This window comes from Calypte anna, chromosome 7, assembly GCF_003957555.1.
Source record: "Calypte anna isolate BGI_N300 chromosome 7, bCalAnn1_v1.p, whole genome shotgun sequence".
NCBI classification, from domain to species: Eukaryota; Metazoa; Chordata; class Aves; order Apodiformes; family Trochilidae; genus Calypte; species Calypte anna.
In genome coordinates, this window is record NC_044253.1 from 30,755,667 (window position 1) to 30,780,421 (window position 24,755).

Consider the following 24,755-nt stretch of genomic DNA (forward strand, 5'->3'; position numbering starts at 1 on the left):
TTTGGAGTATGGAGTGTGCAGGGAGGCTGTTTTATGCAAAGGTAGTGGTGACAGAAATCATGAGCTTTTAAGGGTGTGCAAGTGAGAGAGAATTGCTTGAGGGTTTTCAGCTGAGTGGATTTGATCTGAGAGCCAGAAGGGAAAATGTCTGTGGAAATGCAAGGTGCAATTTTCACACATCTGACCATAACCATAGTTTCAACTTAAACTTTAGTAAAAAAGAAAACAAAATAAAAAAGGGAGTTGTGACATAAAATAGCCCACATTACAAAACATGAACATTGCGGTTGTTTTCATAACATGAACATGGAGTTTGTTACCTAGATACAGCCATTGATAGAGATTGTTCTTCCTGTGTGAGAAGTACATGGCTAATATTTCTGATTTTTGCTTCAAGATGAACTGTAAAGGTGAAGGATTTTCAGAAGGCACTGAAGTGGCTTATGCTCACACGATCCCCAGGACCTCCTTTCCTAACTGACTTAGCTGTGTTCAGTTGATTTTAATTTGTAATTTTATGTTTTGTTTTCAGTGGAGGAAGTGTCACCCCTCTAAACACTCTGCTGCAACAGCTTTGAGCAGAGGGCCAGCAGGAACAGACAATTGCTTCCAGAATACTATCCAAGACAATGCTTACAGTAGCACTCCTGGGTTAAAAACCTGAGAGATTGCCCTAAAACCTAGCACGTACCTACATGAAGGTGAAATGCCAAATTGAACGTGAGCGTGCAGTTGAAGGTGTTTTTCTGTCCCTCTCATATAGACAGTCTTGGTTGGTTTATGCATATATGTGTGTGGACCTGGTTCGTGGAGAAGGTGGGCAGATATTCCCTAAAGAATTTTAAGTTTAATATCAATGTAGCATGCGAACACTTCCTGGTTTAATGAAGCACATATCAAAGTCTGTAGGTGGACACTGAAGGTACAGCAAATCTAATAAACTTCATGAATGATCTATTCCAACCCAAATGATTCTATGAATTTTACATCTGGTATTTGAGACCAGAAAAGAGAATATTGGGTAAAATTATAGAAAGAAGAAGTTGAAAACTATTTTGAAATAAGAGACTTCAATCCAGTTTCAGTATGATACATTTAGCGTCTGAATTGAAGCGAGTCTGACCATGGTTTTATAGTCATAACAGAAAAGATTTTTATATCAAACTATAAGCTGATACAGATTGGAATTTATGTTCCCTAAGCAAGGGAAGCACTCCTGTTCTGCACCATCTGAGAATCTGGCACATGATTTCATAAATGCAAGACCAATTTCCTTTTTTTTTTTCTTTATGTCCTTCTCCTTCTTAAATAAGAGAGTGCTATTACTAAAAAAATCCACCTTTTTTTTTATCTTTTTGAGAAGGTTTTAAACCACTCATTTTAATGAAAGGCAGAGTATGCAAAAAAAGAATTAAATAAGATTTTTTTTTTCCTCCAGCTAGTTTGATCTGTGAATTTGAAAGCACTTTGTTTGTGTCACCACTTAGTCAGTTACACCCTCTTGCTGCTGCCAGTTAGTCAATTTTTCCTGTGCTTAGTGCAGGGTTTTCATACACTACAGCAGGAAAGGTGAAAAAAATAAGGAATGTAATTGCAAACAGAAATTAGCACAAGCACCTGAGAGAAATTTAAAATAGTTGAAACTACCATTAACTTAAAAAACAAAATTAATTTCTTACCGGGTTTTTTTTTAATAGATTTATGTGTTTATTGTTCACACTTTTAAATATTATTTCCTATTTATTTCAGTGTGTTTCTAAGCATCACAATCCACATTTTGTCTTCCATTCTTTTACAGAATAATCTCTTTCTGTATAATTTTTCACAGGATGAGCAGTTAACAAAGTATTCACATCTGTAATGTTCCTGCTGTTTAGCCCTAAATAATTAAGGACTTGTCTTGCAGTGATTTTCTTCCTGTGATTATTTACCTTTTACTGACACATGGAGTTCTGATGAACTTTGTGTCTGTGTTTTACTCCCACATGCAGCTTCTTTGATTTCAGGGATATAATGATGCCTTCAGGACACCAGTAGCATAATGCCAGGGGAGAGATTCATGCACAGAATTACACTGTGAATGGGCTTGAGCCTCACGGTACCTACAGGACTTTCAGATGTTGTTTTCAGAATTAACTTCATCGTTCCACAACACAGATAATATAGAAAAGGTGCCTGAGTGGAATTCCAGGATGTGAGAGTAAGAACAGGCTGTGGAAAGCTGGGGCAAAAGTTGGTAGCTTCTTCCTGCAGGAGATGCACTTGACAAACCAGCAGGGATTGGCTTCACCTTGCCTAGCTGGGCTTGTTTTTAAAGAGAAAAACATCCAGACAAAGCCAGTCTCCTATCACAGAGTTCCTGCTATCTCACCCTGAGACGTGCCCATGTTCTCCAGCATCTCCAGAATTGCACAAGAAGGCACAAGCAGATACAAAACAGATGAGATGAATTCTACTCTACACAAATAATGAACAAAACCCAGAAATTTTTTAAGACAGCTGATCTGACAGATCAATCTGATTTAAGCAACTAGGTGTTGACCTCTGTACTTGGAAAGGTATGATGTACAACCCTGAAAAGCCAGGCATTCCCAAACAAGCATGTAAAGTTAGCACTTTTGTTTTGACATGAATTTCTCTTGTGCCTAAAAGGGAGCAAAGTCAGCCCTCCCCTCATACTGCTGTTGTAAAGTGCATTTTTTAAAAAAGTGATAATTCCAAAAAGTCAGGACTGCATTGATGAGCAATCTGGAGGAGCCCATAGACATTAGTGCATTGTTTTCAGAGCAGGGCTTGGGCTGTCAGTGAGAGGTAGGATCATTCCTTAAGGGGAAAGCAAAACACAGAACAGGTTTTGATTAAGTGAGAACCTTCTATCCATCCTTTGCACTAAGCAAAGACTGTCCTGGAGGGAAAAATGTATTTTGTGATTAAAAGACTATCTTGTCATGCATACATACAAACTGGCCACCTTATGCCTTCTGAGTGCAACCTTAATTCTGGAATTATGTGGTTTTTCTCTTTATCTTGGCAAGTTCAATAATGCTCCCTTACTGTGGGAGTAAGTGTTATGCATATATGAAAGCAGTTTTACTGTTTAGTTCTTCCTAAAAAATGGATAGTCAGATCACTATTCTTTCCTGTCACAGTAGATTTTTCTCACAATACATTTTAAAATGTGGTTCTAAGCTACTTCTATTTAGAAAATGAACTCTTTTTTTCCTTTTTCTGCTGTAACAAATATTTGCTTTTCCCTCACTCTCTCCTTGCATTGCTGCTGCACTTTGTTTGTTACTGCCCAGCTCTTCAATAGCACTGAACTAATGGTATCATTTTGTTTGTGAAAGAAAAGTGAAGCATTTGTTTGGAAAAGAAAGGCTTAGGCAAAAACTCCCAAAAGCACAATCTTATACAGTGTGCATGATAAAGGGCATGTATAATTAAAAATATAAATGCCCTGTTCCTGGACAGGTAGTTTAGTAACTGTTCCTTGGTTTGCAAGAATGTCTTTCTCATCTCTTCCTCCCCAGAAGGACTTTCTTCTTAGCTTCTGCTGCATGGTAGTGAGACAGTGAGGTGTCCTCCAGGCCTCCAATTGCATGGCTGTTGTCAATGGAACTGACAGGATATCTGTGCAGAAGGAACCTGGTTCTGAGTTCTGGTGACATGCCTGACTTGACACGTGTTTGGGAGAGTCATCCCAACTATGAGTGTCTCACTTCCAGCTCAAAAATTGGATGAACAAGCACAGTGATGAAAAACTCAGTGCTGTGCCTGAAGTTCTGCCTGTCAAAAGCAGAAGAGAATTACTGAAACAGTGGTGAAGATGCTTATTAAGAATAACGAAGAGTCCATGTTTTAAACTATTTTTTTTCATTTTGAAGAGACTTTTACTGCTATTAACATTTCTGCTCTTAAAAGGCCCGGTATCCGCTCTGTATCCATGTTTTTCAGAATAGGAACATCATAATTAGAGGAACCCTGGGACCTGGAATTCTTATTACACTCTGAGCATGACCGACTCAAATGCCTTGTGAATGGGGGAAAAAATCAAATAAGAACAAGTAGGACACGGCAAAAAATGAAGGAAGCATGTGAAGAGCAGAGGGAATATCTTGTATTCAAATCCCAGTTCTGCAAATAGCTTAGCAAAGAGCACCTTCTCTCAGTTGTAATGACCCAATGTGGACATTTATTCTGTTGTTCTGGTACTTAGAGCTGTATTTAATCAGGCAGATCTGGTCTTCCTCTCAGGTTTTCTTACACTGTTTCAGTTAAACTCCGTGAACTTAACTGAGTGACAAAATCATTTGGTGTTTTTCTTATCAGACTCCAGATTCCAAACTGTTAGTAGCATGTACACAATACTGCAGCAGTTCTGCTTTCTCATTAATGTTTCCAGTACCCAGAGCCCTTTGCTCTGTTTTCCAGTGTCTAAAATATCTGGCATTCTGCTTTCCATATTGTTTGTGTGTGCATTTCTGGAAGGTAAGATCAAAATCTGTTCAAGGGTAAGAATTTGGTATGCCAGGTTTTTCATCCCCTAGGCATCCTTATTTGAAATTTATTCCTCTGTGGAGCCAACTTCTATGCCATGCTTTGCTGAAGCCTCATCTGAACCTGATCCTTGAAGTGGTGGGGTCCTCTTCTCCTCCAGGGTACTTCTGTGACAAGTATTTGTATCAGCCATATAAAAAGGTTATCTTTTCTGTGTTCAGAATTACCTCAGTATGCAAGCTTGTTCATGCTAAGCCTTTTCCACAAAGCCTGATTATCAGTGAGAAGCTATCTTTGATTTAAAGATGCTGTAGGATCATGATCTTTCCAGAAAAAAATTACATTTGAGCTTTGTTTTCAGGAGAACTTGTGAAAAGATATAGTTCCACCCAAAGCAATAGTGTTCACTTTTTGCTTGTTAAACGTTTGGAAGTCCTTAAATTCCATAAAGGTTACCCATTACCTGCAGTGGTTACGGATCAGTCTTTGACTGTTCAACCCAGGAGATCTGTTCCTGACAGATAAGGCAGACAAACAGGGGAAGCAGTCCTGGCAAGCAAAGGTAGATGTGCTGTTGTATAGCAGCCTCCAGAATCTCTCCCTCTTAGAAATTATTTTCCCTTCCCCTCCAGAGTGTGTGATTTGAGTTGACAGGGGAGCAGACAACATGTGGCTCCTTGCTTCTCATGGTGCCACAGTGTTAGCATGGGCTGTTCCTTTAGTGCTTGGAGATGGCCTGGAAATTGGCTGAACAGAGAGGGACCCACCCACTCTGTCAATGGTGAGAGATACCACCATGGGAATATCCTACCTCTAAAAATCAGCTCACAGACAGATTAGTAGGGGCTAATATGTATTGTGGTATCTGTGAGACAAGCCTTTTGCCTCCTCCTGTATCTCTTGGTGGAATGTGGCCTTGCTATATGTCTGCCACTTGCAGGTCTACAGGCCAGTCCTCTTCTTCAGGAAAGAGAAGCAGGAGAGTGGGTCTGGAGGGAGGTTGCATCATCTCCCTCTATCCCTAACCATTCAAGTTATCTTTCCTTATTGAGACAGGGTGGCAGACGTGTGTCTGGTGTCAGGGTAATTCTCTGGACCTTTGGCAAGGAAAAGTCTTGTGTTAAGGCAGGAGACCCCAACTCTGCAGCTTCACCACGAGGAGGTTTCCCCAGGGCAGTTCTGCAGTGCAACACAGTACTTACAAGAATGGGATGAGGGTGTCCTTTTTCCTCTCCTCAGACCTCTTGAGCCAGCTGTTTACCCTGTCCAGAAGGTCAGATAGCTCTCCAGCACTCGGGTAACAAGGTCCTTTATAGACAGCATCATCATAGTATAAGATGTACGTGGGATCATCTGTTATTAATTCTGTCCAGTTCCTTTCTTCCCAATGGAATGTGCCAAGGTGGAAGCATGTGTCTGGGACAGGACTGCTGATGTCCGGTTTTCTATATGATTTCTGTCTCCCCTCCACATTAGCAATTCACATCCTGGCATCACCAGCCAGATTCTGTGAATCTTTGTTTTTTCCTCTGGCCATGTACAGCCTGACCTGGCCCTACTGGGCTGCTATTCAGAAAGAAAATGGACACTTTTCTTCTGCTGGTTGATGCCAGTTCTTATGGCACCCAGCCAACTTTGGAGGAGCAAAGAAGACAGTGGCTTTTTTTTTCCTCTGGGCTTTTATTCTGCTACAGTACTATATGTGGATTTTCAGTGGCATCAAAAAAAGCAGGTAAATGTGATAAGACTACTTCATATAGAGCAGCAGTCCTTCTAAACAGCATGCCTAACCTGTTTCTCAAACATTCAGAGAGACTCTTTCTGTCTTCTCCCTAGGGAGACAATTCTACTTCCCAATTGCTTTTTTTAGCTGTGACACTCATCTTGATATTTAACCTAAACTATCCTTTCTTTTGCTGGAATTTATTGCTCTTCCTAACACTATCCTCTATGAATGTAATTCCTGTGCTCAGTTTACACTGTGGAAGGCTGTAGTCTTATGTCTGGCATTGATTCTGTTCTAATCTTTATCTTCCAGTCCTCTCATCTCTTTCATTACTAATTTTGATTTCTTTACTACTCTTACTCAGTCCTTTATGAGGGACCTAAATTGCAAAGTCATTTTATGCTTTGGAAATACAGGTCAGTACAGATGCACGCCCCTTAACCTCATCCCAGACTCAGTTGCCTGTCTGTGAAATCAAAAGAAAAAACAATTCTCAACCTTTTGTGATGGTTGAAAGGTTTAAGAGGGCAGGATGCACAACTGATTGCAAAGGTGCATGCATATTTTTACAATGAAAGTCGTGAAAGTCTGTAGCACAGTATTCCAGCATGGCTGGCACCCCTGCTGCATAGCATTGCATGCTATCTCATTAGTTTTACTGAGCCTTTGTGAAATAGTCAAATGAGATAATTACAAGGTGGAAGGAATAATAACTTTGTATTGTTACCATAACCACTGAAGTATTATACCCTGCTACAGGCATGATTATCTTCCACACAATAGTAAGGTGATTATTAATAATGCTAAAGGACTTCCTACTTAGCTTGCAATTTTTACGTCTTGTTTCTTTTGTCAGTGCTATCTATTTCATCAGCCCAAAGCCTGTGTGAAGTGGGCCTGTGTTGGTGCCTCATTGTTAGCTATTTTTCAGTGATCGCAAAATGAAATAGGGGAAAAACCCCTAAGAGGCCCAATTTGTGGATTTGGGTAGCTTCCAGTGGATAACTTGTCTTTCTGCACCACAGCTACCATGCCCAGGCTGGCAGGTGAGTGCCTAATAGCTTAGATTTTTAAAGATGTCTAGTCCCTTTGCTCCATTAAATTCAAGCTATAGAAGCCTCCTTCGCTTTTATTTTCCTTATCATCAGGGACTCCTTCATGAATCAAATATTTTTATGCTTGGTTTACTGTACGGACATACAAAACCAGAATTTAAGGTGCAGCTGTAAACTCAGGCATTGTGTAGTCAGGCTCCAGCCCATCTTTGGGAGGTGGGTGTCTCATTTCACTAGAATAAGCTTGGGGGTGTGGTGCTGTGCATTAGTAGTCCTCCTGCTCCAGACACAGCCTTCTGAGGTAGCTGCAGTGGTTTCTGCAGAACAGAGACCCAGGAGGTAACTGAGAGCTTCCTCGTGTACTTGAGAACACAGTTTTGACTTGGCAAAGCCTCCTTTCAGCAAAACCAAGACCACTTCTCACACGTACTCGGAGCAGTAATAAAACACCACAGTGGCTCTAAGGAGGGAAAAAAGGTATTTATTTTTTCCTCCTGAGAAAATTATTTTCAAGGGCCAAAAGCTTTTGCATATTGCTTCTGAGGAAAGGAGATCCAGCAGCTGGAGCTGGCCTTTGGCATTTCTTGAAGGAGTTTGTGAAACCTTTCAGCTTGAGAAAGTCTGAGCTTGGAACAAAATGGTGGGTTGGGGCCATCTTTCTGTGCCATCTCAGGGTTGTTTTATGGGACACTGTGAAACAGACATTCACCACTGGTGGTTTTGGTAGTATGTGAGCGCTTTAAGGAGTAAGAGAGGTATTTTTGCAATCTGGAAAGGAAGCCAGGAGAAACTAAATGGGGAAAAAATAACTCTGTTAACAACACACCATAGCAGAGCTGCAGAAAGCTGTTACTGATATAGTCTCCTGAGCTCTCAGCAACCAGTAATTATGAATTGGCTTACAGCTAAGATATTGATGGGTATCACTCAAGAAGAAAAATGAGAATGTCTAGATTTTTTTTGAAGTGAACCTGTACTGAACTCTGTGTGACTCTCCTCCTATTTATAACCCTGTGTGAAGTTCAAGGAAACTTGTCCTGGAGGTTTCCCATGAGAGGGAACTGTGTTTTTACCTGACTAAAGCTCTCTGGATATTTTCCCATTTTTTTATTTGATCTAAGTGTGAACTTTCCCCACCCTCTGCCCCTCCTTCCTTTCTGGAGTGGTTAGAGTAGTTGATTACAGCCAGGATTACACAAGAGGTGCCAGTTGCATACATGTTTTGCATAACTGTGCTGTGTTGATTTCAGACAGGGTGCCCCAAGTTCCCTCCGTGCCTTGCGACAGGGAGACAAGATCTCTATCTTCATTCCTGAAGCTGGAGAAATGTTGTTGAGGCCCTGCCTGTTGAAACCTTGACAAAGAGCACCTGGCTGGGACGCTCCCCAACCACACAGTTGCAAAGCACTTGCTTTCAGAGAAGTCTCTGCTCACAGGTTGTTTGGGGCTTTTTGTGCTAAGTATGCAAGAGTTACCCTATGATCCTCTCCTCTTAGGAGGAGAGGCAAGGACCTCAAGTTGTGCCAGAAAAGGTTCAGATTGGATATTAAGAACAATTTCTTCACTGAAAGGTTTGTCAAGCAATGGTGGAGTCGCTGTGCTTGGAGGTGTTCAAAAAAATGTGTAGATGTGGCACTTTAGAACGTGGTTTATTTGGCATGGTGGTGTTGGGTTACCAGTTGGAGTTGATGATCTGAGAAGTCTTTTCCAACCTTTATGGTTCTGTGTCTTTGGGAAGCCCTGCAAGTGATGGGTGGGGCAGGGTAACTGAGGAGGAATTTCAGTGTCAGGTAACAGTTTCCTTGGCCCCAAGAATCCTGCCCAGAGCCAGCTGGTCTGTATTAGGGATGGGAATGTGCTCCCAAGCTCATGTCCTTTTGCAGTGAGATGGGTGGGAATACTCTCACATGCTCTGAGATGGGTAAGGGTCCTTACCAGAAAATTAAGAAAAGCTCATTCCAGTACTGATTCTGGACCCATTTCAGCATGGCTTTTACTTTCAAAAGCACTGAGGTTGTCTTGATTTCAGCGAGAACTAGGGGCTTTGACAGGCTGGGTCTTAGCCTATACTCCAGTTCCTTTTGCTGGTAAATAGGTACTTTCTTCCTCCTACCTCTTTTGAGTTTGGAGTGGATTTCTAGGACTCCCCAGGGTCCCCCCCACAGCTGAACAGGACTGGGGCTGTTCTGAGGTGCCTACAGGGCAGTACCATATTGTGGGACAGAGCTAGTCTCACAGGGCCCAGATTATTTAAGGGCACTGGGTTCTTCCTAAAAAATAAATTGTATGCATAGGATACACTGCTGAGAATCAGATAATAAAATTTTTGTGTAGAAAAGCAACAGAGGCCATAGATTCTCTCACTTGGATACCCTTCATGTGCATGCATTTTGTTCGTCTCCTTGGAGACAGTGGCTTGTCAGATAGCAGCTAGCCTTGGCTAGGAAAGGCCTGACATTTCTGGTCTGTGGGTTGAAGCTGTGCAGCTGAATTTTCCAACAACCACAGAGACACGATTTGATAAACAAGCAGTTCTGTGCAACGTTACTGTATGAGCATCTTTCTCTAATCCTACTCTGGGGGCTTCGCTCGGGTCCCTGGTGTAAAAGCCAAAGATTCTTGAGCAGAGGTTAGCAATCCCCCTTCCTTTGGGGATCAGAAACGTTTGTGAAATTTCTCCCTTCCCTTTCCTTCTGCAGAAGAGCTGAGTCAGCTGGACTGGCATGTCTGGAACTCTGTGGCACCACAAGCAGGCAGTCTGCCAGATGCATTACACACTACATCCAAAGGAACACGTCACTCCTCTCACTTTTTTTTTTTTTTTCCTTGCTGTCTCCACCCTCTCCCTTTTATTTTTCCTTGTTGATCCGTGTAAGTGAGTCAGAGAAACCTGCTCATCCACAACCTGTTCCTTCTTGCCAAATCCTGGAGCAGCACTCCCAGTTCTTGTTAGGTGTCAGAAATAGGTTATGAAAACAAAAACTGATAAAGGCAGGGTACTGGGTCTATACCATAAATGAAAATTAAATGCACAAAATGCACAGTGGATCTGCCACTTAGAATCTGTTCCTAATACAGCGATGTTCTTTGTAGGAGACACTTTATTCTGTGATTCATAGACTAGTTTTCTTTCTGTTAAAACATCAAGATGGAACAGGGAAATTATTAAGGCATAAATAAGAGCATATTTAGGGAGAAAAACTGCCTTAGCTCCACTGGCTTTTAAAACAACAGGAAAGTGGAAAATTTCCAGTAGGAAAACAGGTGGTTCACAAAAGTGTTTTTGAGCAAATTGACAGAACTTTTGATATCAATAATAGTACTACTGATCTGAAGAAATTCCACTGATACTGGCATAGATCTTCAGCATCTATACTATTGGGGTGTTTCTATGCCCAGAAATTTTTTAGAAATCTTGAATCTGGATCTCCCAGATCATAGACACTTACAAATGAGAGTCAAAGGTGGTAAGCTGGCCTTTTTATTTATATTGTTTCATGAGTGGGGAGGGAGTGACAAAATATGCAAGCTAACTTTTCTTTTAGCTCCAGGAGACTGATCTGGCTTAAGGTGAAACTGCAGGTGGTGTTAATGCTATAGGATCAGGGTGTCTCCATAGCCATAGCTATGTTTCTATCAAGCAGCATCAAAGGATTGATTTTTGGCATGTTTTGTTGGAATGAAGCTCCTCAGCTTCAAAGAATAGATCATCTACCAGGAAGAGTGCTTTTGAGAACTTCTACATGCCACAGTAAAAATGTCCACGTTAGCTATATTGTGAAAAATGTATCCATTATGTTCATATCATTAATCATCTCCCAGCAGTATGTTTGTCCCAAGGGCTAATGATGAGCCAGCTTCAGCAGAGTACAGGCAGAGTTTTGGTTGCAATGAGTTTTCTGACTTGATCAGCATGAAGTTTGGGATGAATTTGCTCTGGCTCTGGTCTACAGTCCCTAGAATAGGATCACACCATTGGTGAAGGGAAGGGAAAGGGCTGCTTCTTGTCAAGCAATTTATAACTCATTTCTCACTGAGTTCAAGTCAAAGACAAGAAGGCAGCAAGGTTTACTGCCCAGCCACCTTCTGCAGAGGATGAGCCTATAATACAACAAAAAGAGACTTTTCAAAGATATTCAAGACTTTGAGGTCGCATATAGGGTTGACCTAAATCCCTGCTTATTGACTCAGTTACAAGACCTTCCACACACCAAGAAGAAAAAAAAATAGAAAATTTTTAAAGTATTGAGAAATGAGTAATTTTACAGCCTTTCACTCTTGATCCAAACTTCATCAGAGAAACCAGGTCTTTTAAATAGCCTAGTGGAACCTTCAGTAAGAAATTTTATTTGGGATTTGTTTTGTTTTCTGGTTATTTTGGTGGGGGGGGTTTCCATCAAGGAGTACAGTTCTGCATATTCAGTTTTCTAAATCCCCTATTTTTATAGGAAAACTTTTTAAAGTATTTACGGAAATTTAGAGAGTTCATTTTTGTGTTCTCCAGCTTTTCTGTCTTTACTTTCAGCCCAAGCAGTTGCTTTTTCTTTCATCCTTTTTCTTCCTTTTGGTTTAATTTCACACCCATATTTTATTTCTTTGCATTTTGTCTGTCTCCCTTTCAGCCATGATAACAGTTTCTGATTCTGTCCCAGGCTTGTAGTGCAAAACTAATTGCATCAAAAAAACATCCTAAAACCCCAAGTCCTCCTCTCATTCTCTTCACTGAGCAAACCTAAAAAATCATGGGTTTTAGCAAATGTTCTGGAATTGTTGTTGTTTATTTTGTGTTACCAAAAAAAATTCAGCTAGGAAGGATATTGAGGCTGACAGAAATTGCTGAATTTATTACCCAGAAATGATTGATGCAGCTTCAGTATTGAACATAGACACCCGGTGTAGAGGTTTTTGCCAGAACAGGACCTGTCTGGTATCCCAAATGAATCTCTCAGAGTTAAAGATCCCATTTAGAAGATATCCTTTAGAAGATACCTTTACTTCTACTTTTTCTTGCAAAAGACTGTTTTCATAAAAAGTCATCCCGGTTGCCCCCTGCCAAGTACTATGGCTGACTGGAACACCACAAGTGCTGGTGATGAGCATGGTGATGAAAGGATGTCCCCTGGTCCAGCCCTAGTGGCAACAGATTAATTTGCCCTGATGAAGCTTGAAGTGAATGTGGTGGGAGCTGGGATGAGCTGCCCCCAAGTCTCTTCCTGGAGGACCCATTAGCATGAGATTTTCTGAAGTGCCTAGCACTGCCTGCTTCAGAAAAGTCCCATCCTTATTTCAAACTTCTCTGCAACATGGGTGGTAAATATATATACATGTTGTCAGGCACGTTGGCAGAGAACAGCAGGAGAAGATAGGAAAATTGCAGAGGTAAAAGGAGTCAGTCAGCTCTTTTTCTGTTTGACCTCGTTTGACATCTGTGCAAGAGATGACAAAGCCATATGGTTGAACAGATCTTTACGAGGGTAACACAAAGGGCTATACTGATTCTTGGGCAGTAAAGAAAGTATGAATAAAAATTTTCTTGTCCCAAAGGAGCCCATTAGTTGCACAGCCTGGCCTGTTTTTGGAAGCAAGATTGCCTTCACTGCTGGCCTTGATCAAAATAATGAAAACTCCCAACTTCATTGGACAGGAAAAGAAGAGGAGCTGTCAGTGTTATTCCTCTTGTGTCACTGTTATCTTCATGACAGCTTTCTGTTAATAGTCTGTTACCAAAACTTTGCTTCTGACAGTGACAAGATAAGGGAAAACTTACTTATGTAAAGGAAAACTGGAGTATACTCTGCCTGTCTCTCAATATGGGACATAAAATTGAAAGATGCCAGGTGCTAAAAGAAAAATGGCAGGAATGTGCAGGTGGAATGTTGGAACTCATCGTCACAGGATGAGAAAAAGTGAGTTAGAATCAGGGCTTGTTCACTGTTTTTATGCAAAACAAAACTATCCAGTGCTATAGTAAATGTCGTATTCTCTGTCTTTATTTAATAAAGGTAGTGTAAAATAATTGGTAGGACTATGTTTGGCATTTCTTGCTTCAAATAACTGGTAGATTCTGTTGGCATTATAAGGCTAAAGGATTCTGCAAGATGCACAAGGTGACTGCACTTGGAATAAATATAAACTGAAAGCAGCTGAGGTAAAATAACTTCAGGGTATGACTTCCGTTGATGCTACCTATGAATCTGTCCCAAGCTCTATGCTTGTTTTACCCAAAGAGGGGAGGGGGAATCCAAACCAAACAAAAGCACTTCTCAAGGGAGTGTTCTGCATTCCTGATCTGCACTGAGTTATCCACACCCTGTGCTGTGTGTGAGTTGTTCCTCTCTGCTTGCAGTCCCATCTTGGCTCGTGATGATGTGTGGATCTCCAGTCACCTGCTTAAATTCCTGCTGAGATGTGGCACTGGCAGGGAGCAGACAGGACAGGGCAGAGAACAACAGACCTACCTGAACTTGTTTTCAGTTTTCCTACTTATCCTGTTGCTTGAGCAGAGGTAAAATGAAGAGAAGCTAGCAAGTGTATTTTGGAAGGTTTGTTGTTGGACCAATTAACACTTTAAGTCAACTTGATCTAATGGTAAAGGTCTGAAGTGGAGTGGAAAGTACAGAGCTGGTACATGCAGTTGAGGTTTAACCATCCTGTTAACTGGTTCCCACCCACATCCAGATAGTGGGGAGGCTCCTTTCCGAAGTCACCTCTCTTGTATTCGTTGCAGGGCCTCTTCCTCTTTAAAAAAAAGTTGCCATAAACCTGGCTGCCTTTAAGCCATTTTGAAGCTAGCCAGGTGATAAAACACCTGCTTATTATCTGGACGTCCTGAGTTTTGTTAGTTTATCTCTCCACCAGAGTACTATTTAAACAGAGTCCCTTTTTAATAGTATTTAACTATTAGAGTCCATTTGAAAGCCTTGGGAACCCCACCAGTGCCAGGGCTGCCTTGGGGACCAGGACATGTTAGTGTGGGACAAGAACAGTGGACACAGGTCAGTGGCCTCACAATACAAGTGCAGAACATTTGCACTTGAAATTTTCAAGTATATATATATATGGAGGGGTGTGGAATCTGAAAGCTCCATTGATGTAAATATAAATGAAAAAAATGAGTGTCAAGTGCCTTTTGCCAGCTTTGAAGCTCTTATATTGAAAGAAACAAGGATAAACCAAGAGAAATATGAGACCTTCTGAGTGGTGGAAAGTATGTTTAGGACATGGAACTGGAGCAAGTGACCACAAATTTTGTCTTTTTAAGAACAAAACACAATGTTTGCATTCTTATCTTTGTCTTGACTTACTATTTAATTTATTTTTATGATTCTACGCAGGTGTTTTTCACACATCTGTAGATACAACACACAAACCTACATTTGTCTTCTGTGCTGCGAGGGAATAAAATGAGGTGTAAGATTCCTGTCTTTCAGGTTTTATTTCAGTGGGTGCTTTGAGACTGGCAAGGGACCTGTAAGTGTCTGGACAGTTAGGGAGATTTCAGCAATTCTTTGGCTGTTTGGATGAAACAGGAGTTTGCTCATTTGTTTGTTTGTTTCCTGGCAAAAAAAAGCCACCTACTTATCTATAACCCTTGTGGCAGATTGGAACATTGTTTTATCTGTAAAATCCTGCAGATTAGTTAATAAATAAACACAATCTGATGAATCAGATAAAATAGCAGAGCCACCAGTAGCTGCAAGATAAACCATAATAAACTAGTAATGTAAGAAAAGGCTTCAGGCAGAAACATCTTGAAGATAGAAATAAGGACCCCAACCCTTTTGGTACGTCAGTGCTGATTTACACTAGATTCTGCCTTTGTGCTTTAGACATAGACAAGTTATAGATGCTTCAAAGTTCCTCCTATTGTGTTTTCTTGTACTCCACGTGTGCATGAGCATGGTTTTGTGGTCCATTCTAGCCAAAATGTAGCATGGCTGAAGACTTGGGAATTTGTGTACAATCTGATGTTTAACACTTCTTGCCACAGGAGATCAAGGGAGGACTGAACTCTAGTACAGTATTTCAGTGCTAGCTGCTTATTTTACAAAACTGTAAACAACTGGCAGGTAGATGCAGGTGTGAAGCTCGTGGTTTGTGCCCTGGAGATATTTATAGGAAAGGCAGGCATGTCTAGAAAACAAAAGGGTGTGTAGGTGCAATGTTCTGCAATTGTTTTGCTGCACGCTGATGTACTACAAGTACCTAGTGGTGTTTCACTGCTAGCTGACTAAGACTACTGTAATAGAGGTGGTAGTTGTCAACAGAAATAACTTCTCCTTGACTGCCACTGTGCAAAAAGGCAGGACACCCTGGTTTTCATTTTCATTTGCTCACAAAATGTTGGTCAGCCACATATATATCAATAGGCATTTGATAATAATCTGGGCATTGGGCCATGGGGTCACAAAGTACTCTATATCAAGTTCCAACTCAAGAGAGCACTAGTTGCTTAATGGTATGTATGTTGGCTTCTCCTGTTGTGAAGCTGCATTTTAGTTTTTGAAACTTTTGAGGTGTCCAGAGTGTCCAAGAAACTTTTTTTAAACACAGGCCTAGCTGTATGGTCTTTTCAGCTGCATGATCTAGTGATGAACCTGTCCTTTACCACATCACCTCACAAACACCAATACTTGGCCCCATATATGATGTGAAAACCTCCAGGAGATTCAGAAAAGTATCTGCATCCCATGTAACGTACCTCAGGTATTACTGCCTCTGCTGGGACTGGCAAGCATTAAAAGATAAGGCAAAAGTTTTCATAATGTGATTAGAGATTTGGTTCTTCCTGAAATTCAGACTGCTTGAAGATGTCACAGGTGCTTAGAAGTGGAGCTGCTTGACACTGTATGTCACAGGTCTACGTGGTTGTGTTCTAGCAGCCTGGAGCCTTATTTATATGTTTACATATTCTGATTTCTGTATGCAGGTTGTCTTGGATGATTTTGGATTAGCTGTGGGACTTGTTATTTCTGAACTCTGGTAGATACTGATTATTGTGTGTAAAAAAAAAAAAAAAAAAAAAAAAAAAAGAAAAATCAAAGAGCTCCCATGAATTTCAATGAACATATTTACACTCATTAAGCCCAGCAGTGAGATACAGTGTTGGAGTGGGAGGTAGTTTCCTTTACAAAGCTACAAGCTGCTCACAGCCAGCATGAGCTTAGATCTCTCTTTAAATTGTTTTGTGATTAATTTGTTCAGGGGGTCTATTATTCCTGTAAATATTTTTTTGTGTGTAGCTTTGAGCTGGAAGAGCCAAGGTGGACTGTTTAATTACAGTAGCAAACCAGAGGGGCCGGCTATTGCCTCCCGGTAGCCTCAGCCCCCCTGCCAAAACCTCAGCTCTGCCTTGGCCCTCTGGCTCTGACAATTGCTTCCTTGGCTCAGGGAACCTGGAGGTGGGAAGGACTGCAGTAGCTCTTCTAGCCACCTTTTTGTGACTACTGGATACTCCTTGTTTGTTCTGTGTGATGTTAAACATCACCCTTGCTCAGGGGAATTTCACATTTCCCTGGGCTGACCATTTCACAGCTGTAAAGGACACCATGCCTGCAGTTTGTCTCACAGGTCAACTATTTATTTTATTTCTGACTTGGTTTTCTTACTCTTGCTAAATACTCTTACGCCATCCTAGAAGTCTCCTCCTGCTCCTTGGTGTCTAATAAAATCACAGTGTATTATTAAGTCCTTAATTTCTCAGTAGAGATCCAGTCTTTTTCTGTGTCTCCCTCCCTACTTGTGTGTGCTTTGCCAAATTAGCCTCTGTGCGTATTGCAAAGTGCATGAATTCATTTACATGCTGTGAAGCAGGGAATTATTACCTTAATCATATGTATGAATAATTGAAGCACAGGAAATCAGAGTAACTTGCCTGCAGCCACATAATTTGTAGCATAACTATGAGTTGAACTGTCTGCAGCCTAGTCCCAACCCAGTGCCTTAATTGTGTGCCTCTGTGTTAAAACTGATCTTACTGTGATAAATCCTGTTTGAGGCCAAGGGCTGCTTTGTGGTTGGCACTGTGTAACTGCAGAATGGCTCCCCTCTCCCAAGCAGCTTCCCATTTTAGAGAAAAAAGAAGAAATCATTAATTATTGCTGATTATGGTCATGACAGTGAATTCTGTGGCCTCCCTGGTAGGTGTAAGTATCATCCCAAAAGAACGTTTTTAACTTCTTCGGTGCGGCTTCAGAAAGCTTCAGCTGGAGAGTATTGGGGTTTCCTCCTGATGTGGGGTGAGTTGAGTAGGAGTTGAGATTTTAGAGAAAAAAGTCAGTCTTAGTGCACTGCTATGAGAGGGACTTCCTCAGACCAACAGAAGCTATGTCAGGTGGCCACTTAGTTCAGAATTCTTGTCTGGCTTCCCTTCCAAGGCTCTGATGGGTAATAATAGAAAAATAGTGAAAGTCTGATACAAAGCTCAGTGCAAAGTCTCCAGTTGTTGGGTTGAGCTGCCATCCATCACACAGCTGTGGTAATCCCTTTCTTGGATGAGCTGGTCCTGTTAGCAGCTAAGCTGTGGCAGGCCCACAGGGAATGGACAGGAGTTATGCTCTGCACCACTGCAGGGGACAACCTGGTACCCAAAACAGGGGAATGGGGAGTAATTAATCCTGAATGCTGAAACCCGTGCATGTTTTGTCATTGATCTTAACAGAGGCAGGATTTTAGCTCAGCAAATGTTGTTGCTCTTAACTTGTTCTGTAGGCCTTTCTTATGTTATATGCGTATGGCAAGGTATTTCCTGGGATGCCATGTTATTTCCCTTTCACTTACTTTATATTCAGCTATGCACACCCATCTCTTTTGAGAACAAAGTGCTGCTCAGATGCCTTACAGGCTCTTTCTCTTTCACTGACATTTTTTATGGCTTTAAAGAAGTTTCTGTAGGCCCAAGTCTGCTTTCTGTCTTGAATATTGACCTTAAGAGTTACAGCATCTCATTGCTGCTGCATGCAGACTTCTCAGCTATCAAAGTTCACCCACAGTACTCAAAGTATTTCTCACTCAGAAACACCTTGTCTTTTGAGTTCTCCTTCTCTTCTCCCTTCTCTCTCCAAATGAGCATTTTAATTTCAAAAGCAAAGTCCTTTGTGAATTTTGGTGAGTGATTTACCTATTTCATGGTAAAAAGTGTACTTCAGATTTAATCGTTTCTTTCACTGTGACTGTCACAACATTTTCCATTTGAGGCTGAGACTCCACTGAGCATTTTCTGTGCCACATTGTCTTATGTTTGAACCTGAGCTTATACATGTGGAAATTCTGTCATTTCTGTAAGAAATCTAGTGGGTTTTTATATTCTTTAGGCTTTGCTGCTCCATAGGTATGGCCGCTGGGTTTTGCCCAGTTCACCAACAGCTTGAAGATTTCTCAATATTTGCATGTTTGTGTTCATTGTGTTGTCATTTCTATGAGAATCTCATTACTTTGAAAAGGTAATATAGGAAGAATTACCTCAAACCAGGGATTTTGAAACTGACTTTGCTTGGGCTTCACTACCATTGGCAGTGGAGGTTATGTACAATGCTGAATGTGGCCCTGCACCATGGCGTTCAGTGAGGATCTCTGAGAAAACAGCTTTATTGCAAGCAAGTCAAACCAAACTTTGGATTCATAGTGTAGGTGGCTCCATGCTGCAAAGAGCTGTCTTCAGAGGTGGCTTGAAAAAGGTTTTGGTAGGCTGTAGCCATGTTCTACTCTTTGCCTTTCTGGCTTATTGACCAAGAAAGAATTTCTTTACTGAGAGGGTGATCAAGCATTGGAATGGGCTGCCCACTGAAGTAGTGGATTCTCTGTCCCTGGAGATATTTAAAAGGAGACTGGATGTGGCACTCAGTGCCATGGGCTGGTAACTGCAGTGGCAGTGGATCGAGGGTTGGACTTGATGATCTCTGAGGTCCCTTCCAACCCAGCCAATTCTATGATTCTATGCCCAGCAGTGCAAGCCCCATGTTTTGGGCACGAATTTTTACTATTAAGGTTTACCTATTACACAGTATTGACAAAGGCTGAAATCTCTTTTGGCAGTCATGTGGTTTAATGCAGTGGTTTGTTCTGTGGAACAAAATACGCTATTGAGGAGATCACCGGAATTAAATTCTTTTATGCACTTCTACATCTTCCTATTAGGTAACATGAAAAATGGAAAAATATATACCCACTGGTAATGTTCTCATCCACAAAGATGTATTTTTTGTCACGAGTTACTTTGAGACTACAAGGGGAAATTTGCAGCTATTTCAATGACTTGACATTTGTCATGATGAAAAGGTTTCTAAAATCCAGACTGTAATTGCAACCTTGGCTGGCTGCACGTCTTACCATAAAGGTTGTGAGAACTGCTGGTGACAAAAGCTGCTGCTATCATAACTGGTTCTGTTACAGTCTGACCTAATCAATTGCGCTGCAGCCCAAGTCACAGACACAACTTTGTAGAGTTGTATAAATCAGATTTTACACATCTGGGTCTGTGAGGTGATTGTATCTGTAGAACAGAGGGGACAGAATTTAGAAATTAACTCAAGGGAGTTGTATTAAATTTTATGCAACTGAAGCTCACAAACTTTTGTTCTTCACAGCTGTGTCTGAGCACCTTCCAGTTGTGTATTAGGCAACATGACCAACATGTGTCACATGTTGTTTATTCTCTTATCTTCTCCCCAGAGGAAGGAGCATGTGTGCTCAAGTATTTCTTTCCTTGGGGAGTTATGTTCTTCAAATCCCGTATTTCATGTAGAAATTGTGCCTTTATCATTAGCTTTTATCATCTCTATGAACCTTGAAATTTGATGGAATCTGGATAGGTGACCATCACTGGAAAAGCTCACCCTTGCTGTGTGTGAATAGCTTGTGGTTTTGTTGCAATGCAGAGAGAAACATTTTGAAGAAGTGTAATACCAACTTAGATTGTTGTATCTTTTTTTTGTACTGCAAGCTTGTAGGAGAATATATTTCTCTGTGCTACATAACAATATATTTAATTAATTATAGCTACATCTAGACTAGCTGAAAACTATTCCCTTTCCCTTACATCTTACTGTTTATCTAAGTTGCTTGATAACTTGGTGCAGTCAAGCCAAGTGGGCTAATTCAGCCCTATGTCATCTCAGGTAGAATCATAGAATTTGCCAATGGGAAGGGACAGGAAGGGACCTATCAGGATCATCAAGTCCTGTGTCTGTGTAGGGCACCACAGGAATCACACCAGGTGCCTGAGAGCATCATCCAAATGCCTCTTGAACTCTGGAAGGGTTGGTGCCATAACTGCTTCCCTGGGGAGCTGGTTCCACTGCTTAACCACACTCTGGCTGAAAAACTTAAATTAACTTAATCCCTTCAATTGCATTGGATTTTTTTTTTTTTTTGGTTGGTTGTTTTTTTAATTTTTTTTGTTAGACACCAAAGTACCTTCTAATAAAGGTGTCACACTGACAAGCATTGAAGCATTGATGCCATTTAGGTGCATGATGAAGCATCATAGTGGTAATCATAAAAGTCTTTCCATCCTAGGGAGCTCCCAGCGTGCTCTCCTAAAGGTGCTTGTAGAATGAGATACAGTTTATGTTTAAGAGCTGAGAGGCTTGATGCAGAGTGTTCACATCAGGGGCAATTACTCTGGGAATGATAATGATCCTCACAATTGGCCTCTGCTGATATTCCCAGCTCCAACAATGATTTATAGCAACAGTTATAAGCTAGTGAGCAAAATAAAATAAAGGCCACAACAATGATGTGGTTGAAGATATAATAGTTTCCTGAGGATAAGCATTAGCTCTAAGAGAAAGAAATCCACAATTTGGATGCTTAGTAAAAGCAGCTTTATTTCCTCATGATGGAAAACTTGGTTGTGTCACTGAACTACATACAAAATCAGCCTTTTTGAGAAAAACTTTCTCCAACTGTTTCGTGTCACCAAATCCATTTTTTTTTCCTCTGAAACAAAACCAGTCAGTACATTTTGGCTAGCTCTGATACCAGGAGTTTGGGTTTTATCATCTTCCATCATACAGGTGATACGGCACACACAGCAGGAGAGGCCCCAGAGAATTTCCCTGACTCTGGGTCTTTGTTTGGGGTTTCAGCCCCCCCTCAAGGGAGATCTATGTGCAGCTTCTGCTTGGGTATGGGCCTCTTCCCTGCATTTTTCTCTGCATTTTCCCATCCCAGTGGCGATGGGGCATTTTGGCTGCAATTAGTATAGCTTCAATTTAATTAAGTAAATGACTGTGGAAAGCTTTCAGTACTGGGACAAGCCCAATAGAAACATGTATATTATCCAGCAGAGGATGTTCTCAATTTCTTTGGCCAGAAACTAAAAATCTTACGTAAGATTTTCAGAACTCTGGAAGAAGGAAGTTTGACCTTCCCCATCCTTCAGCCAGCTCTGAAAATTGCAGCCGGTGGTGTTTTACTAGACTTGCAGTACTGACTTAATAGTTCTTTAGTTATTAGAGAATAAACGTTCATGTTTTACAAGTTTAAATTATATTGTAAACCTTTATTAGCGTGGCTTGGCAAAACACACTTCTGGATGGCTTTCTGGCCTTAGGTTAGGCCATTCTTGTGGTTTCTTAATGACATGATATGAAAAGGATGTACTTTATGAGAACCTAGTGCCAGGTTTTACATGTATTAAGAGGCATTTGCTGTTTGTTCATAATGTTGCTGAGTGAAATAAAAAAAAAAAAAAAAAAAAACTAAAAATTTGAGCTTTGTCTTATGTTCATCTGGCTTCATTTTCATTACACGTCTTTTATAATTTTTTAAAATAAATATTTATATGTGTTTTAATATTACCTGGTCTCTGTGAAATAATGGTAGCAGCTGAGTTCTTGCATGTAACAGTGCTGTTACAGAAGTTACTTTCTGTTGTCTTTGCTTTTCCAACCTTCCCTTACTAAGTTTGGCAAAGTTGTGTCAGTGAAGGAAGAACTCCTCTGGGCCACGTAATGGGTTTCCCCACAGTTGGGAGTGGAATTAGGCCACTGGGGCAGCCCAGTTTTGTGAAAGCAACTTTTCCTACCATGGGCAGAAATGTCTGACAAGTTTCTTTCCCACAAGACTCGGTGACACGCGGGCAGCACTGCAGTGTGATTCAGCTCTTTGGTTTGTTTCCCCCTAGTGCCATCTGTTTATTTGCTTTGCAGCCCAGGAGCTGCCCTCTTTTTGCCTTTGTTGATACCGTGTGGTAGTGTGAAAAATGGATGGGGAGGAGGTGTGTTGGGAAAATGGGGCTGGGAAAAAGGTCTGAGACTTGAGTAGCCTTTCTGGGGGGTATTTCCATAGCAAGGGTTGTTTGTTGGAAAGGTGTGATGACTGATTTTTTTTTTTTAATTTTTTAATTTAGTTGTGGTTTGTTTTTTTATTTTTTGAGCAAAAAGGGAGTTGCAGTGGCTTTGACCCCATGCTCTTGTTCTTTCTGCAGTGGGGAAGCCTCACAAGTGCAACTACTGCGGCCGGAGCTACAAGCAGCGCAGTTCACTGGAGGAGCACAAGGAACGCTGCCACAACTATCTGCAGAATGTCAGTATGGAGGCTGCTGGGCAGGTCATGAGTCACCATGGTGGGTGGAAACCACCTCTTGAGGTCTTCTGGACTTGGAGCATCTCTTGCAGGGTTTTTGTTTTTTTCCCATCTGTTTTTCTTCCTTCCTTTCAGCTTTGCATCGTTTCCATCTTTATATTTAGAGGAGGAGAAAAGATGGGCTAAAAGCCTCACTCTGTCCAATTTAATAGCACTGGGTTTGCTGATTATTGAGCCAGTATCTCACTTTTTAGTATGTATAAATATGTAGACATGAAAATATAGCAGTCATCTCTGCAAAGTTACCCTAAAAATGAGCTAAGTTATGTATAAAATGTATGATTCCCCTCTACTTCATTTCTGATAGCAACTGATAATTATAAGAGATACAGGTGATGGATGTATTCAGAAGTCATTATTTCTATTCCTTATGGTATTACCTTGTGTCCCCAAACAAGGAGCAATGGATGTAACAGTCTTCAGGGCAGAGTGGAATTCAACAGTGTTGATGAAAGAAACTGTAACAAAAAATGTTTATATGCATTCAGATGCATCAGTATTAATATGTTAACTAACACTTCATGTGTTTATATACATAAGGACTGAAGATGGCCAAAAAGATGGTTGAAAGCAAGAAATGTCAAACTCCCTGGATTTGTTTCCAAAAATTCCTGTAGCTATTAGTATGGATTATGAGCATAATATAATAAGGGCTGTAGGCTTATCTGGAACACTAAATACAAAGTGGTAGCTGTGTAAAAATTTTAACAATTCATTCAAAATTAGAGGTTTGGAAACTCTTCTTAACTGAACATCTTTTAAATCTTAAAAGTTGTCTTTAAATGATTGGTACTTGAAGTATTTCACGTTTCTTACTAAGCTGAAAAAGTAAAAATTTCTTTCCATTTTGACTAAAGGTTACTGTATACTTAAGAATACCAAAAAGATTGTAGGTAAATGAAAAGAAAAAATAGTGTTTTTTTTTCTTTCCTTCACATTTTGCTTTTCATTGTTGAGTGGAGTCATGTGGCTTCATTTGGAAATTAATTATGTAAAACTTCTGCAAGTTCATTTCTAAAAACATAAAAATGCAAGCTGAATCTATTCAGCACTTCTGTTATGGGCTATTCTTGGGTGAAAAAAAAAATCACCAAAATATTTTAAAGAGTACTTTTGCCAGAACAATTTAATCCTATGAAGGCATTTACAATACATTTTATATGAATTGCCAAAATGTTCATATGGCTCTACTAAGTAGTTACTATCTTTGTAGACACCCTGGCGACTAAAATGAACTTTTAAATGTAATATATGGCTTTAAGATGTTCAAGTTACACAGAATCACAGAATGTTGGGGATTGGAAGGGACCTCAAAAGATCTTTGTGTCCAAACACTCTGCCAGAGTAGGATCACCTAGTGCAGGTCACAAAGGAGTGTGTCCAGGTGGCTAGTTAGTGATTTTAGCTCTGCCTTACTTCATGCTTGTAAAAGTTGGTCAAGAGACTGATTTCAGGGCTTTGCTATTCAGGTACTTGTTGTGTGCTTGGTCTGTTAGAGGGAGCACTTGGTTGACACCAGCTTGACTCCTAACCAGACACTTTTCACTCTCCAAGGGTGTGTCTGTCATATGAACCAGCTGGGTGATGATTGCAGTCAGCCTTTCCTTAGGGAAATAACAGTAAGATGATAGTTATGACAGCCAGGATGTTTCAGAGATCACATTGTGGGTGATCTCCCTAAATTCCACTCAGTTTCTTGGTTTATTATTTATTTATCTTAAAATTGTATTTACTCTCTGGTTGGTAGTGTACTTCTGAGGACATCTAAAGCTTTTCCTAAACTGCTTAATACTATGACAAGAAGGGTAAGTCTTTAAAGAAGCTGTCTACCAAGGAAGACTTGTTGACCTTGCATTGTTTTTTCTACCAACTGAAGTTAAAGCAATGCA

At 40.7% G+C, this 24,755-nt stretch overlaps 1 protein-coding gene across 7 annotated transcripts in view; it reads left to right on the forward strand.

The window, feature by feature from the left end:
- The window catches only part of IKZF2 (IKAROS family zinc finger 2), a 109,024-nt gene that overhangs the window by 71,760 nt on the left and 12,509 nt on the right, over positions 1-24,755 (forward strand). For all 7 annotated transcript variants that reach the window (XM_030454157.1, XM_030454156.1, XM_030454162.1 and 4 more), the window contains one exon: positions 22,709-22,846. In XM_030454157.1, coding sequence (XP_030310017.1) covers positions 22,709-22,846 — 138 coding nt within the window. The remainder of the gene's footprint in view (positions 1-22,708; positions 22,847-24,755) is intronic.